This window comes from Artemia sp. Qi Xiang Cuo, chromosome 3, assembly GCF_049724085.1.
Source record: "Artemia sp. Qi Xiang Cuo chromosome 3, ASM4972408v1, whole genome shotgun sequence".
In the NCBI taxonomy this organism is placed as follows: Eukaryota; Metazoa; Arthropoda; class Branchiopoda; order Anostraca; family Artemiidae; genus Artemia; species Artemia sp. Qi Xiang Cuo.
In genome coordinates this window covers 86,368,299-86,382,646 of record NC_142796.1, presented here as the reverse complement: position 1 = coordinate 86,382,646, position 14,348 = coordinate 86,368,299, and the positions used below count along the sequence as shown (strand labels likewise).

The window sequence follows — 14,348 nt, the reverse complement described above, 5'->3', positions numbered from 1 at the left end:
TAAGAAATAATTTAATTTATCCCTAAGACCTATATAATAAAGTTGTAATGGAGCGATATTACTTATGAACGCAAGTACTGATCATTGATCGAATTTCAATAAAATCCCCACACTAGCATCTGCTTAATCCAATATTTCAGCCCCAACTTATAAGTAAATGATTGCGGCAAGTACAGCTACCCTTAAGCCAAAATAAATTAATATCTCGACCCCATTTTATCACCATCTAGCAATTCCACATCGTCACTTTAGCGTAATGAGTTCGTTACAATTTTCGCACTTGCCAAAAATGACCAAAAATAAAGTCAAGTAATCCAACAAGGGTAAAACTGCCACTAACCGCTCAATAAATAAATGAAATTCAAAACAAACAGAAACTTTAACATGAGTAGGGCTGAAGAAAATGGCTATCTTACAATTTTGATTGGATGGGTTTGGGGAAATGACTTGCGTGGGGGGGGGGGGGCTTTTAGCCCTCCAATCCCTTTTGACTATTAACAAAGGGCAATAGCCCTCTCAATTTCCAATCGAATGAGCTATTTTTGAAGTTTCAACAACAACTATTTCTATACGAAGTTGCCCTGGTCTAAAAAAAAAAAATTGCACAAATAGTTCTTTACATAGGAAGGCAGCGCAGCGCTGCCTATATTAGTCGGAAGCCGTTAGCTAATGAGTTCCCGAATGGAACATTGACTGGGCATTGTGGATCAGGAGTAACAAATTGTTATTGATCACATTGCACTGATGATCCTGATACGGTATCTGCCCTGGATTCTTCGCAAAATAACCCTGGTAAAGCAACTTGAACCGGTACGGGTTTAGCACCTTGTCAGTTAAATTCCGTTAAATATCTGCCCTGGATTCTTCGCAAAATAACCCTGGTAAAGCAACTTGAACCGGTACGGGTTTAGCACCTTTTCAGTTAAATTCCGTTAAATATCTGCCCTGGATTCTTCGCAAAATAACCCTGGTAAAGCAACTTGAACCGGTACGTGTTTAGCACCTTTTCAGTTAAATTCCGTTAAATATCTGCCCTGGATTCTTCGCAAAATAACCCTGGTAAAGCAACTTGAACCGGTACGGGTTTAGCACCTTTTCAGTTAAATTCCGTTAAATATCTGCCCTGGATTCTTCGCAAAATAACCCTGGTAAAGCAACTTGAACCGATACCGGTTTAGCACCTTTTCAGTTAAATTCCGTAAAGCTAAACTATTTGACAGTCTTTAAACACCTAATTAAAGTTCTTATAATGTATGCTATTCAAATAAATACTTTATCAATTGTACCTTGACTACGAACATGGGCGTGCCAGCAACCTGGTTTTCTTCAATAACATGTCCTCTTCTTCTATTCAACACACCGTAGATACCACCGACTGCGTTTTCGGGACACTGAATCTCACAGAGGTAAACTGGCTCCATAAGTCTAGGACAAGCAGTAAGCTGACACGCGTAGAGACAACGTCTAGCAGTTGGAATGATCTGACCACCGCCTCTATGCAACAAAAAAGTTCATTAGGTATCATCGTTTCTTGAAGGATGCATGAGTAAATAGAAGAACACTCATGGTATGATCGGGTATACCAAGACACTTCATCCTTAACTTTTCCCGAGATTTAAATGACGTCAGAAGTTAGGGAGATTTGTATTTGAAACTATTTTAAGTTTCCTTATGACGGAAAGGCAGGTCGGTTTTCGTCGTCACGAGCTAATATGTCGTGAAATGATTTTCATGAATAATTCTTTTAACTTGCCTAATTCACTGCTAAATAATTCACTTAGTTACTGTCATCTAACGAGCAAATTTATATAATATCTACCGAAAAAAATGCTCATTTAGCAATGCTGAACATTTTTTCTCTCTTTACAACAGGTATGGACAAGTAGGAAAACATTCATGGCACGTTTGATTATACCAACTACCAATCCGGTAAGCTCGATTACACATCCTTGGCGTTTGACGAGACAGCTCGATTACTACTTGAAACGGTTTGGTCTAGTTGTTGGACAAGTTATCCCCGCTAGCCTCAGAAAAGGAGTAACGCCACACGTAAACAATAATAGAGGAAGGTGTGAAGAAGGCCCCTTCACCGATTTATGTGTAAACTGGATAAAGAAACCACAAATAACGTTATATTAGGTACTTCTGTACTAAACGGACTCTTTTAATATACTGCAATGGAAACCAGTCACGAAATAGACCAAGACGCGTGATGAAAAACAGGTTTACGCTGGCTTGTGGAATATAAACAAAGGGTTTCTCACTCAGGAACTATATTTAAACTGTTGTTTTTTGGGGTTTAGGGGGGGGGGAGGTACCTAGGTTAGGTTACGTAAGATAAGATAAGATATTTATTTCAAAAAATGACTATCACAAGCCCCGAAGGGCCGAATTCGCATTTCGGGGTCATATAAAAAAAAAAAGACATAGAAATAGCACAACAACTAAAAAACTGGCTAAACAAGGCCAAAAACAACAATATCAGAAAGGCAAAGCCATTCATTAGTCTAAAAAACAAAAAGTGTCAAATGTAAGAAAGTTAAAAAGGCACAAATTAAAACAAAACAAAATAAAAAATTGAAATAAAAATAATTTTAAAAAGGTTTAAAAGAGAGTATATAAAAAGGGGCGGGAATGGAAGAGCAAAACGGACACCAGCATGGTTATCACCAGTACAAAAAAAAAAAAAAAAAAAAAAAAAAAACTAGTGGTTTATTTTATCAGTAATGAAGGGGACAAAGGTTTTTTCATATCTGGAGGTTAAAGAACGGATGGGGGACAAGATAGGGATGGGTTCAGAAACAGTACGTGGCAGGCGGTGTCTGGATAGTGAGTGTCTTTTGGGAAAAATGTTTTCTGTGCAAGTGTTTATTATTGCTTTTTTCGCGAAACAGAGGCACAGCATTCCTCTGCTGTGCTCAAGATTTTTCAGCTTGGCCTTTTTTAGAAGAAGTGAATCTGGTACAAAAGTTTCTTTAAAAATTATTCTTAGGGCTCTTTTTTGAATAGATTCAATTTTATCTGATTCATTACGGGAGATGCCAGGATGCCAAACTGGACAAGCATATTCGAGATGCGGGCAGGCAAAGGAAGTGTAAATCCTTAAGGAATGGGATGGGGGGACATCCTGGCATTTTAAATTTATTCAAGAGCTTAAGGAGAGACATGGACGCATTAGCTCTACGGACAATTTCTTTCACGTGGATATCCCACTTTAAATAAGAGGAAATTGCAATCCCAAGTAATTTAAAAGAAGACACAAAAATATCTGGGGGGATAGTGTCAAGGAATGCGGAAATAGATTTCAAGAAATGTATCGTCATTAAATTTGACTTAGTGGAATTTACTTTCATATTTAGGTTCTTAGCTTCATCCGAAGCTAAGTATTTAATATATGGTATGCTTTGCCGCCCCCCCCCCCAAAGTGCAAATATATAGCCCAAACTTGTTTCTAAACTATTATATATTCATCCTGTTTTATTTTATTTCATTAGCGTTAACGAAACTAGCAGTATATAAAAGAGTCCGTTTAGTACAGGAGTACCCATATTTGAAAACAATTGTTTTTCTAAGATAATGTTTGATGAGACTGATACTTTAACAAGCAAAATAAGTAATAAACAAAAATCTTGAGGCTGATTGTAAGGAGAATAGGACTGTTCATGATTTGAAGGGTATGGTAGACTCTGAAAAAAAAACAAAAAAAAAAACATGAAACCTGTTTAAATACCAGTAACAAGGCAGCACTTAATTGTTTGCGAGTAGGGTAAGGGTGTAGGAAGAGGCTCCTTTTAGACGTGTACAGAAGAGATAAAGAAAGAATATATAAATAACAAGTTAGGACGATTCTTTACCTGTGAATGGCATCAGTGTGAAGGGTCACATCATAAATGTTGAATCTAACACCACGCAAGTTCTCGTCACAGAGAACGCCTTCCTTGGTTGCCCACTGGAACCCAGCCACAACTGAATCTATTAGACGAATAAAAATAATCATACTTTGTATGAAATATAAACATTAGCAGAGTAGAAAGCAGAAAATCTGACAGTACAAAACTAAACTTGTAAATGATTTTAAATAAATTTATTTGAAGTACTTTCTATACATATATTTTAAACCTCGGGAATTTCAATAAATATTTCAATCAAAATTGGCATTACTCAATAACTCAGTTATTAAGGTATTTGCTCCCTCACAGGCAAACTATTTTCGACAGGCCCGTATTTCGTAATGTTTTACACTACTTCAATTGAGCTTTCTTTACGAGTATTTTCCTCTTTTCATGAAATTTATTCCTTAACATTTCATTCTATTTTTTTCTCATATCTTACAACATTTCTGCATAAGCTACCATGGTTTTCTGGGGGGAGGGGCAGTAGAAATGTCCATATTAATTATTCAATCAAAGAATAATTCCATATTTAATTTTCAATGAATAACTACCATGGTTTTCTAAATCCCCCCACTAAAACACGAGTACTTGTCCAATAAGAGTCATACCTACTCCCAACATTTACCCGTGCCATTTAGACATTTTTGCCTCTCAATTACTCGGACTATCTGTCTTGGCTTTTTCCTACAATTATCCATGTCTTGATGCCTACTGTAAAATCGACCCCCCCCCCCCGGGGAGGTGAGGGTGATAAGTGGAATGTGTTCTATTCAAAGACCGTATTACTTGACAATTGGCATAATTAATTTGTTCGCTGGATTCTAGAAGATATATCCTAGTGATCAAGATACACCTGCTGGGTCTGCTAAAATTAATCTTGCACAGCTGCAAAAGCGAAAAACCACGTAAGTGGTAGCCCACTGATCGACAGTGCTCTAGAATTTCTAAATCCCTTATAAAAAAAAATCTGACAAACAGCTGACGCTGGAAGGCGAATGTGGTGGTAGCCTATCATTTAAAGATTATGTTACTTTCAAAATTTGCACAAGAAGATTTCTGACTCCCTCTGATAAAAAAAAAACAAAAAAACCTCACGTTTTGACCAACACAAAAACTAGTTTAGGATTAAAAAGGAGGACAGGGGGATAAGAAAATACAGTGACCAATCATTTACAGATCATATTACCAACTGAATTCATCTTACGAATTTGTGAAGGAGTTAACCGTGCTTCCCGAATTCACTTAATAAGATCATCTCTGATTCCCTCTAGTCAAAATACAAACGATCTGACCGATACTGGTTTCAAATTTCTGAATCGCTTATGCTAAAAAAAGATCTTATAAAAAGCCGTCGCTAAGACAATGGGGGAGGGGCAATGAGAATGTATTAAAAGTTCCTTCAAAGATCCTGACTTGGCGAATTCACGTAATTAATTTGTTCGCTAGATTCTAGAAGATACATCTTAAGGATCAAGATACACCTGCTGGGTCTGCTAATTTTAATTTTGAACTGCTGCAAAATCGAGAAACCATGTAGATGGCAGCCCATTGATCGACAGTGCTCACGAGTTCTAATTTTATTAGAATTGAAAATGATCGTATGAATAGTTCGGGGGGAGGGGAGTGGTGGGTGTGCTAACTAATCAATGGGAGGTTATACTACTCCACAGATAAATCAATTTTGATGTATTTTCCAAAGTTTTTATTGTACTATCATTCTGTACCCCCACTATCAATATCCTGGATACGGCCTTGAGTGAAGTAGACCACTCAAGTACATTATACTATTGCCCCCCCCCCTGAAATTTTTGTCCAACTCGTAAAAACGCAACAAATATGCATTGAAACAAATTTTGAAGTTTTCTCAAGTTTTTTATTGTAACACCCCCCCCCCCCCCAACCCCCAACAAAATCCTGGATACAACCTTGAGTGAAGTACACGTGATTAATATTAATGTCTACCTAGTTACCTAGTTACAAGGATAATTTTAAGATGAATACCAATTTATCTTTATATGTGAGCAATGATTGTGTATGTATGTATGTTCTCGAAAACAGCTCCATATTTTTTTCGATCTCGAGATATTCTCGCATAAAAAACGATCTATATAGGTCATTAGTCTGAGAAAAACCGTTAAGAGCCTTAATTTTTTCTTCTCAAATGATGTCATGTACTATGTTAGTACATCATATAAGCAAAGACACAAACGTTTAGAAAAAAGCGGTGGCGTGTCAAAAATGAAAATAGAAAGACGCGCGGTTAGAGGTCATGTGACACCGAGCATGTGAGCAAGTTAAAAATAAAAAGCAAAGACACACGTGGTTAGAAGACATGCGACACAGAACATGTGAACGAGTCAATGAAAATCAACCTGAACAGCAAGAATCAAAACGTGTGATGATTGAAAATGATAGCGATGATGATTGGGTTTGGGATTTTGACATGGATAAGGTTTTGACATTTGGGATTTTGACATGGATCCATATCAAACATACCTTTGAAAAACAAAAATATGGACTAGATAAATTGTTGGAAGAAAAATAAGTTTTTGTCCCACTAACCTGAACAATATTGTCTGCGTTTAGAAGACGAGCGATAGTGAGAATCCATATATATATATATATATATATATATATATATAATATGAAGCCTGCCGCGTGCCGGGGCCCAGTGGTGAAACCTCCGGGTTCCCAGCATATATATATATATATATATATATATATATATATATATATATATATATATATATATATATATATCATTGTAAAAAAATCCACAACTTAGTTTCTTAGTTTTCCTATAGTATAATCATTTTTTTTGTATGTATAAATCATAAAATTTAGTTTTTTGGTCATCTTTTATTTTAAATCCACTACTATATGTGATATATATCTTATAATGAAGCTGTCATATGACAACGATTTCTCTAAATAAAGATATCCCATAAAAGTGCAGACGTCCTACCAAGGAACTGAGCTTACATCTGGTTCAAAAACTTACTTAGAAAACCTTCTGAATACTTCATACCGCATCATTTATAATGAATTGTTAGCTAGAATCTAGAAGATATATCTAAGGTCAAGATAAACCTGCTGGGTCTGCTAAGATTAATCTCGCACTGCTGCAAAAGCGAAAAACCACGTAAGTGGTAGCCCACTGATCGACAGTGCTCTGGAATTTCTAAAGCCTCTAAAGTTAAATAAAAATCCAATGAATAGTCCAGGGGGAGGGGGATTAGGATGTTTTAACCAATCATTTAAAGATTATCACTCAGCGAATCAACACATTGATGGGACCCCCGATCCATTTCATCGGCAGTTATTTTATTTGAATTTGATTACTAGATGACTTCCAGAAATCAGTTTAGTCATTTGCGCAGTGAAAACGCAGTCCACATGCTGGGTGGACTACGATTTATCTTGCACTGCCACAATGGTCTGCGTAGCACAGGTACGGATCTCCTCATTCTCTGCCTTTGGCCGATAGTACAATGAGTAGCTGGCGCAAATCGATTTGCACTGCTGCAACAGCGAGAAACCATGTAAATAGTAGCCCATTGATCGGTAGTGCTCATGAGTTTCTGATTTTGTTAGAATTAACAATGCTATTATGAACAGTGCGGGGGGAGGGGAGTGGTGGCTGTATTAACCAACCATTAAGAGGTTATATTACTCCACGGATAAACAAATTTTCATGTATTTTCTTAAGGTTTTTATTGTACCCCCCCCCCCGCCTCTATCAATATCCTGGATACGACCTTAAGTAGAGTATACCACTCAAGTAAATTATACTACTTCCCCACACCGAAAATTTTATCAGACTCCTGAAAACGTAGCAAATATGCACGAGTTTTCGTAAGTTTTTTATTGTAACCCCCCCCCCCCCGCCCGACCGGAAACAAAATCCTGGATACAACCTTTATTGGAGTACACGTGATTAATATTATTGTTTGCCTAGTTGCATACAGCGTATCAGATGACAAGTTGCCAGATAAGCGCGTGTTGCTATCTTGTATGATAACCCGGGGAGGTTAGTTTGAAGCGGATAAGACAGATAAGGGATTATCCGAATAGTGATCAAGATGCACCTGCTGGGTCTGTTGAGGTCGATCTTACACTGCAACGAAGGTGTCGAAAAACCACGTAGGTGTTAGCCTTTTGATCAACACTGATCGTGAGTTTCAAAGCCCAAGTTTTAAAAAAGATCTTATAACAAATAAAATAACCTGAAATATATTAAAACAAAGGATAATTTTAAAGTGAATACCAATATATATATATATATATATACATATATATATAGAACCCAGAACCGATTTTCTAATTTTTACGCAATTTTTGATCATTTTTTTCTGTGCGGCCATTTTTAAGCTTTAGTTTTGGTCATCTTCAATTTTAAATCCACTACTACCTGTAATATACAGGGTTTGTCCGGGAAGTAATAGGACTGAGTTGATTAAAAACTTTCAAAATTGGCTCCTCCTGCGTCAATGCAGCGCTGCCAGCGCGATTTCCAGGCATTGAAGAAATCTTGGTATGCATTCTCCGGAATAGCCTAGAGAGCCGCAGTGCATGCTGCTTGGATCCCCTCTGTCGCCTCAAAATACTTGCCTTCCATCGGCCTTTTCAGGCGAGGAAACAAAAAAGTCCGGGGGCCACATCTGGGCTGTAGGGCGGCTGCGGAAGCGTTGGGATGGTAACTGTAGCTGTTCCTTGGCCAGGTAGCTGTTCACGAGAAAGGCGGTGTGAGCGGGGGCGCTGTCTTGGTGCAACTTCCGGTCGGCTGCAATGTCTTATCGGACCGGATTGACCCTTGTTTGAGTCTCTTGAGCACTTACACAGAAAACTTGGCATTGACGGTTTGTCAAGGAGGAACAAATTCTTTAGTGGACAATGCCTTTGATGTCAAATAAAGACAATGAGCATCGTTTTCACTTTGGATTTGCTCATTCTTGCCTTTTTTGGGCGAGGAGACACCGATGTGTGCCACTCGGAAGATTGTCTCTTTGTCTCGGGATCATACTCAAAGATCCAGCACTCGTCACCTGTGATTACGTTACGCAAAAATTGGGGGTCACTTTCACAGATGTTCAAATTTTCTTGGCACACTTCCACTCGCCGCAATTTCTGTTCGTCAGCGAGGACTTTTGGGACCATCTTAGCGCACACCTTGCGCATGTTCAAATGTACCGTCAAAATGTCATGAACGACAGATTTTGGTAAATTTAACATTTGGGCAAATAAACGAATGTTTAGTTGACGGTCTGAGTTCAAAAGTTTGCGCACACGAGTCACACTGTCGGTTTTGTCAAAGTCGAAGGTCTTCCAGCGCTGTCTGCATCGTCGACCTCTTCCCGGCCCTCCCGAAAGGCCCGGTGCCACCGAAACACCACTTCTTGTTAAAGCAACATCAGGGCAAGCCTGCTTGATCATATCAAACGTCTCTGTCGCAAATTTACCGAGTTTTACACAGAATTTAATCGCGTACCTCTGCTCTAACGAACGCCGAATTTCTGGCATGCACCATTCATAGAAAAACGCCATGCCCAAATGCCTGTCCTGACTCTCCAGGTGCTCGGAGACAACTGACCAGCAGCTCGTTTGTTAGCTAGGAAAGACCTCTACCGAATCCAGTCGGAGCGCGCACACTCCGAAGTACAGGCCATTTTTAAGCTTTAGTTTTGGTCATCTTCAATTTTAAATCCACTACTACCTGTGATACATATCTTATAATACAGCTGTCATATGGCGATTTCTCTAAATAAAGATATCCCATAAAAGTGCAGACGTCCTACCAAGGAACTGAGCTTGCATTGACAGTCATACCTAGAGGTCAACAAACTAGAAGATTTTTTACAGCCCCTGCTCCCCCATAGATGAAGATGATCTAGTTCAAAAAACTTAGTTAGAAAACTTTCTGAATGCTTCATAAAGCATCATTTATAATGAATTGTTAGCTAGAATCTAGAAGATATATCTCAGGTCAAGATACACCTGCTGGGTCTGCTAAGATTAATCTCGCACTGCTGCAAAAGCGAAAAACCACGTAAGTGGTAGCCCACTGATCGACAGTGCTCTGGAATTTCTGAAATCCCTAGAGTTAACTAAAAATCTTATTAATAGTCCAAGGGGATGGGATGTGATTAGAGTATCACACATAGAATTAAAACATTGATGGGGCCTCCCGCTTCCCTTTATCATATTTATTTTTATTTTAATCTGATTACTAGAAAACGACTCTTCTAGTAATCAGCGTAGTCATTTGCGTAGTGAAAACGTAGTCAATATGTTGAGTGGACTACGATTTATTTTGCACTGCCACAATGGTCTGCGTAGTGCGGATACAAATCTCCTGATTCTCTGCCTTTGGTCGGGAGTACAATGAGGGGCTGGGGCAAATCGTCCAACGCTTCCGGTGACTTTCCCCCAGGCACCCATTTGGAGCTGGGTCGAGTCTGGCTGAGATAACAATGTCGCAACAATGACCCCAGTTTCAAACCAAATAATCAGCGACATCGTGACTCCAATCCCAGCCCTTGGATTAAACTATCTAGTGTAATGCCAAAAACAAAGAGGCAAAACACTTTCAAGATTTCGACATTTGCGATGATAGTTCATTGAGCGGTGATTGAATCTAAACGAGGCTTTAAAACTTTCCCCTTTGAATCAGTTACCGCTTTTCCTGAGAACTATTAAGTAGGAAGATGTTTACTAGGCCTTCTGTTAAAGCAACTCAGAAAACGTTCTTTTAGGACAATCCCTCCTGGAAGGTCATTCAACATGGAAACAGTGAGTCAAAGAAAACACTCTGTAGGGTATTCCTGGCAGATTTCCCTACTGAACACAGTTGTGACGAGTAGCCATGTGAAAAATTACAGATGACTTCAACCGGGTATAAGCTCCTCAACAGCTCCTCTAATAGAGGATAGTGCATCAATTTAGGAAGCACCACGTCAATATATTCCCTATTAGTCAAGCCACTTGTTGCGACACATCTAGGCAAAAGTTCATTTTTTAAATGTAAAGATACTAAACTAATCCATATTCAAGAATAAAAATGTTTGTCCTCTTCAGACATACGAGACGTAAGAGATTAATGTGTATTTCAAGTAATTTTTTTTACTTTCGAAAAGCCATGTCGCGATCGCCACCAACATCATCTATTTTACCTGTTCTTTTTCTAAATATTAGTAATATTACCCAAAATAATTTTTTTCCGACTATTATAAAACCGAATAAAACCTACTTACCCTTAATTTCATTAAGGTACTGGACACCTTTAGTACAATCCATAAGAAGATTGGGTCCAGTGGTGTCAGGACCAAAACACCAGATCTTTCTTGCTTCAGTAATGTCATATTCATACTTATCAGCAAGGTAGCGACCACGGATCTTAAAGTCGTCACGTGGATTGACCTCACCTTAAAACAAAATTTAATCAGCATCAAAGTGATCAAAAGATAAAGTGATCAAAAATTAAAGTTCTGCTGCAACATCAGAAAAGATTAAGCCATTGTGAATCATTTTTTCACAAAAAGTTCAGTTTCTCAGTCTCATCATTATACCTGACTCGTTGATAAAAAAAGATACACAATTCCACCCTACCACATACACCCCTTCCCTCCAGAAAACCTAAATGTTTCAACTCAATCCCCTGTCATAAGATAAAACAGGATGGACACGTTAAACAAAATTTGTCCACCTTTTAATGAAACCTGGCTGTATAATAACATAATAATATACCCTTGCTTGGCTTGATGCATTAAATCCAAAGAAAACGTACTCTGTTCGGCGATAATCGAAAAACATATCGGAGATCCATGTTAGAATTTTGCGTCTTTGGAGACATCGCAGCTACCCGATGTATAATCTCACGTGATCCGGCTCTCAGTTACCGGAATTATCAATTACTTAAAGCAAGATCGAGCAAATGAGAGAATAACTCCCCTAGTGTTGTAATCTTATTTTGCTTTTTTATTTCTATTGTGGAAATATCAAATACAAAACATGTCTTCTATCTCTTGAGATTCCCCCCGAGATGTGGCAATTAAAGCTTATTGAGCATACAACATTTACATTTAACATCTTGGCATTCTTTCCATCTCTGGGGTTTTCTAAGAAAATCCATGTTAAAAATAATAATTCTCCCCCCCCGCCCCCGGTAAACACTCCCCGTGGAAAATAAGGCTTCCAAATTTGAGAATTTTATTTTTTGAATTTCCGTGGGGGGAAGGAGTTTTGTGATACTTGTGTATTATGCGCCACTCACTCAAGTTGACGCTGTGAAAAAACTCGAGAACAAACCGGCTTCTTCGTTAGTTTCTTTCAGCTTAGCGCGAGACAAGACACCAAGTGACAGAATATATGGGAAATAATCATGTTGGAAGATGGTATGCCAGTAGAATTCATAGAACTGTTGAAGGCCTACTACAAGCATTGCAAATCGACAGTAAGAATGCTGGGCGATGAAACTGAGCCCTTCAATGTCGAAAGTGGTGTAAAACAGGGGTGCATATTGTCCCCTGTTTTGTTTAACAACTGTATAGACTGGATTCTAGATAGAGTGCACTCACGAGTCTTGATGGTGTTGTTATGGGATTGGGCATTAACTTGTCTGACCTGGACTACGCGAATGACATCGACGCTCTTGCTGCTGATCCAGCAACTGCCCAAGCAATTTTAAATGAAATAGCACATTTCTCTCAGCTACTGGGTATGAAAATCAACATGGCCAAAACTAAAGGCATGGACCTAAACATATAGTCGGATTATGAGCTTGTGCTATACGGACAAGAATTGGAAAAATTTAACAGCTTTACCTATATTGGTTCAATAATAGACTATCGCGGAGGCTGTGACCTTGACATACAGAACAGAATCAACAAAGCCCAAGCCATCTTCTCACAACTCCGCCGCCATCTGTGGATCCAGCGGGAGATCAGCATGAAGTCAAAACTTTCTGTCTATAATGCGACTGTTAGATTTGTTCTCTTCTGTGCAGCAAAGACTTGACCACTGAAGGCGCTTCATCTCCCTAATTTGGAAGTCTTTGACTACCGCTGTCTACAAAAAATCCTGAGGATTCGATACTCCGATAGAATCTCAAATGTTGATGTGCGCCACCGCCGTTGTGACATCGAACCCGCCGCCATGATTGTAAAACAGAGAAGACTAAGTTGGCTTGGTCATGTCCTTAGAAGACCCAATGACCGCATCATAAAGCAAGTGCTTCTAGCTGTTCCATTGTCAGATTAGCGCAGGCGACCTGGTGGTCAATTGAAGAATTGGTGGACAACTGCCAAAAACACCCTCAACCCCATTTGTGAATTTTGAAAGTTTGGCAGAAATTGGGACAGCTGCTTGCTCCGTTTTGCTGAAGAGCTGGCACAAGATCACGACAAATGGAAGTCAATCATACGTAGTCTTCTAGATGCCAGGTGAGGCGTCCGCGTCTGGTCCCGCAACAAGTACAAGTAAATGTGATGTTTCATTTTAAGTTGTTGTTTTTTTCAATGACCGATCTTCATTAAGATGACGTACTATTATTAGGTTAATGTAGTGTTTATGAGTATTATGATGATCGCTGATCTAAGTTTATGTTGTATTTGTGCCTTTCATTTATGTTGTTTTACTGTGTTCATCTGTGTCATCTCTGTTATACTGTGGCCGTATATTTGGCTTTAAAACACAATCTATCTATCTAATATGAAGAATAATTGTACCACAGATATTTTGCATGCAGACCCGCTGCACTTTACCCCCCCCCCCCCTTCTGATGTGCAAATCTACAGCCCAAATTTATTTCTTAAGTAACGAAGAAACTAACGAAAAAACGCGTTTGTTCTCGAATTTTACACAGCGTAAACTTGAGTGAGTGACGCATAATACCCAAGTACCAAAATTCCTTCCCCCACGGAGATTATAAAAACAAAACTCAAATAAAATTCTCAAATTTGGAAAGCCTAATTTTCGACGGGGGGGGGGGGGGTATTTTCCGGGGGGGGGGGTAACCACCGGGGTGGTAAACGACTAGAGCCCTTCAAGTATTTTTTTTTTTATAATAATAAATGAATATATTTTTTTTGCAACCATTATGCTTTAAACAAGCAAAATATTTAAACATGCATACACTATTATATTTGTAGACACTAATTTGTATGTTGTCTATTTGAACTTTTCCATGTCTTCTGCTATTGGTTGAACATTGCGGATTTCCTTGAAAAAGTTAAAAAAAGCTCACAACAATAAAGTCAACAAAGTTATGCGAGGAAAACGGTTTATTAACTTAGAGGACAGCTTATCAACTTTATTGACGCCGTGGGAGCCCCGCACTAGGCATACCAACTCTCTAAACATGAGAATATAGACTCGCTTAAATCTGCATAAGGTTAATTATTATCCTTCAGTTAATACAGTGTGTCTTAAATCTACCCACAAAAGCTGTAAAATCGAAAG

The 14,348-nt window shown here is 38.6% G+C and overlaps 1 protein-coding gene across 1 annotated transcript in view; it reads right to left on the bottom strand.

Annotated features, from left to right (window-relative positions):
* Nucleotides 1–14,348, bottom strand: part of eEF2 (eukaryotic translation elongation factor 2) — an 80,556-nt gene that overhangs the window by 5,764 nt on the left and 60,444 nt on the right. The window contains exons 9-11 of the mRNA XM_089086701.1: nt 11,144–11,314; nt 3,855–3,972; nt 1,287–1,494 (exon numbers count right to left, since the gene is read on the bottom strand). Of these exons, the coding sequence (XP_088942827.1) occupies nt 1,287–1,494; nt 3,855–3,972; nt 11,144–11,314 (497 nt within the window). The remainder of the gene's footprint in view (nt 1–1,286; nt 1,495–3,854; nt 3,973–11,143; nt 11,315–14,348) is intronic.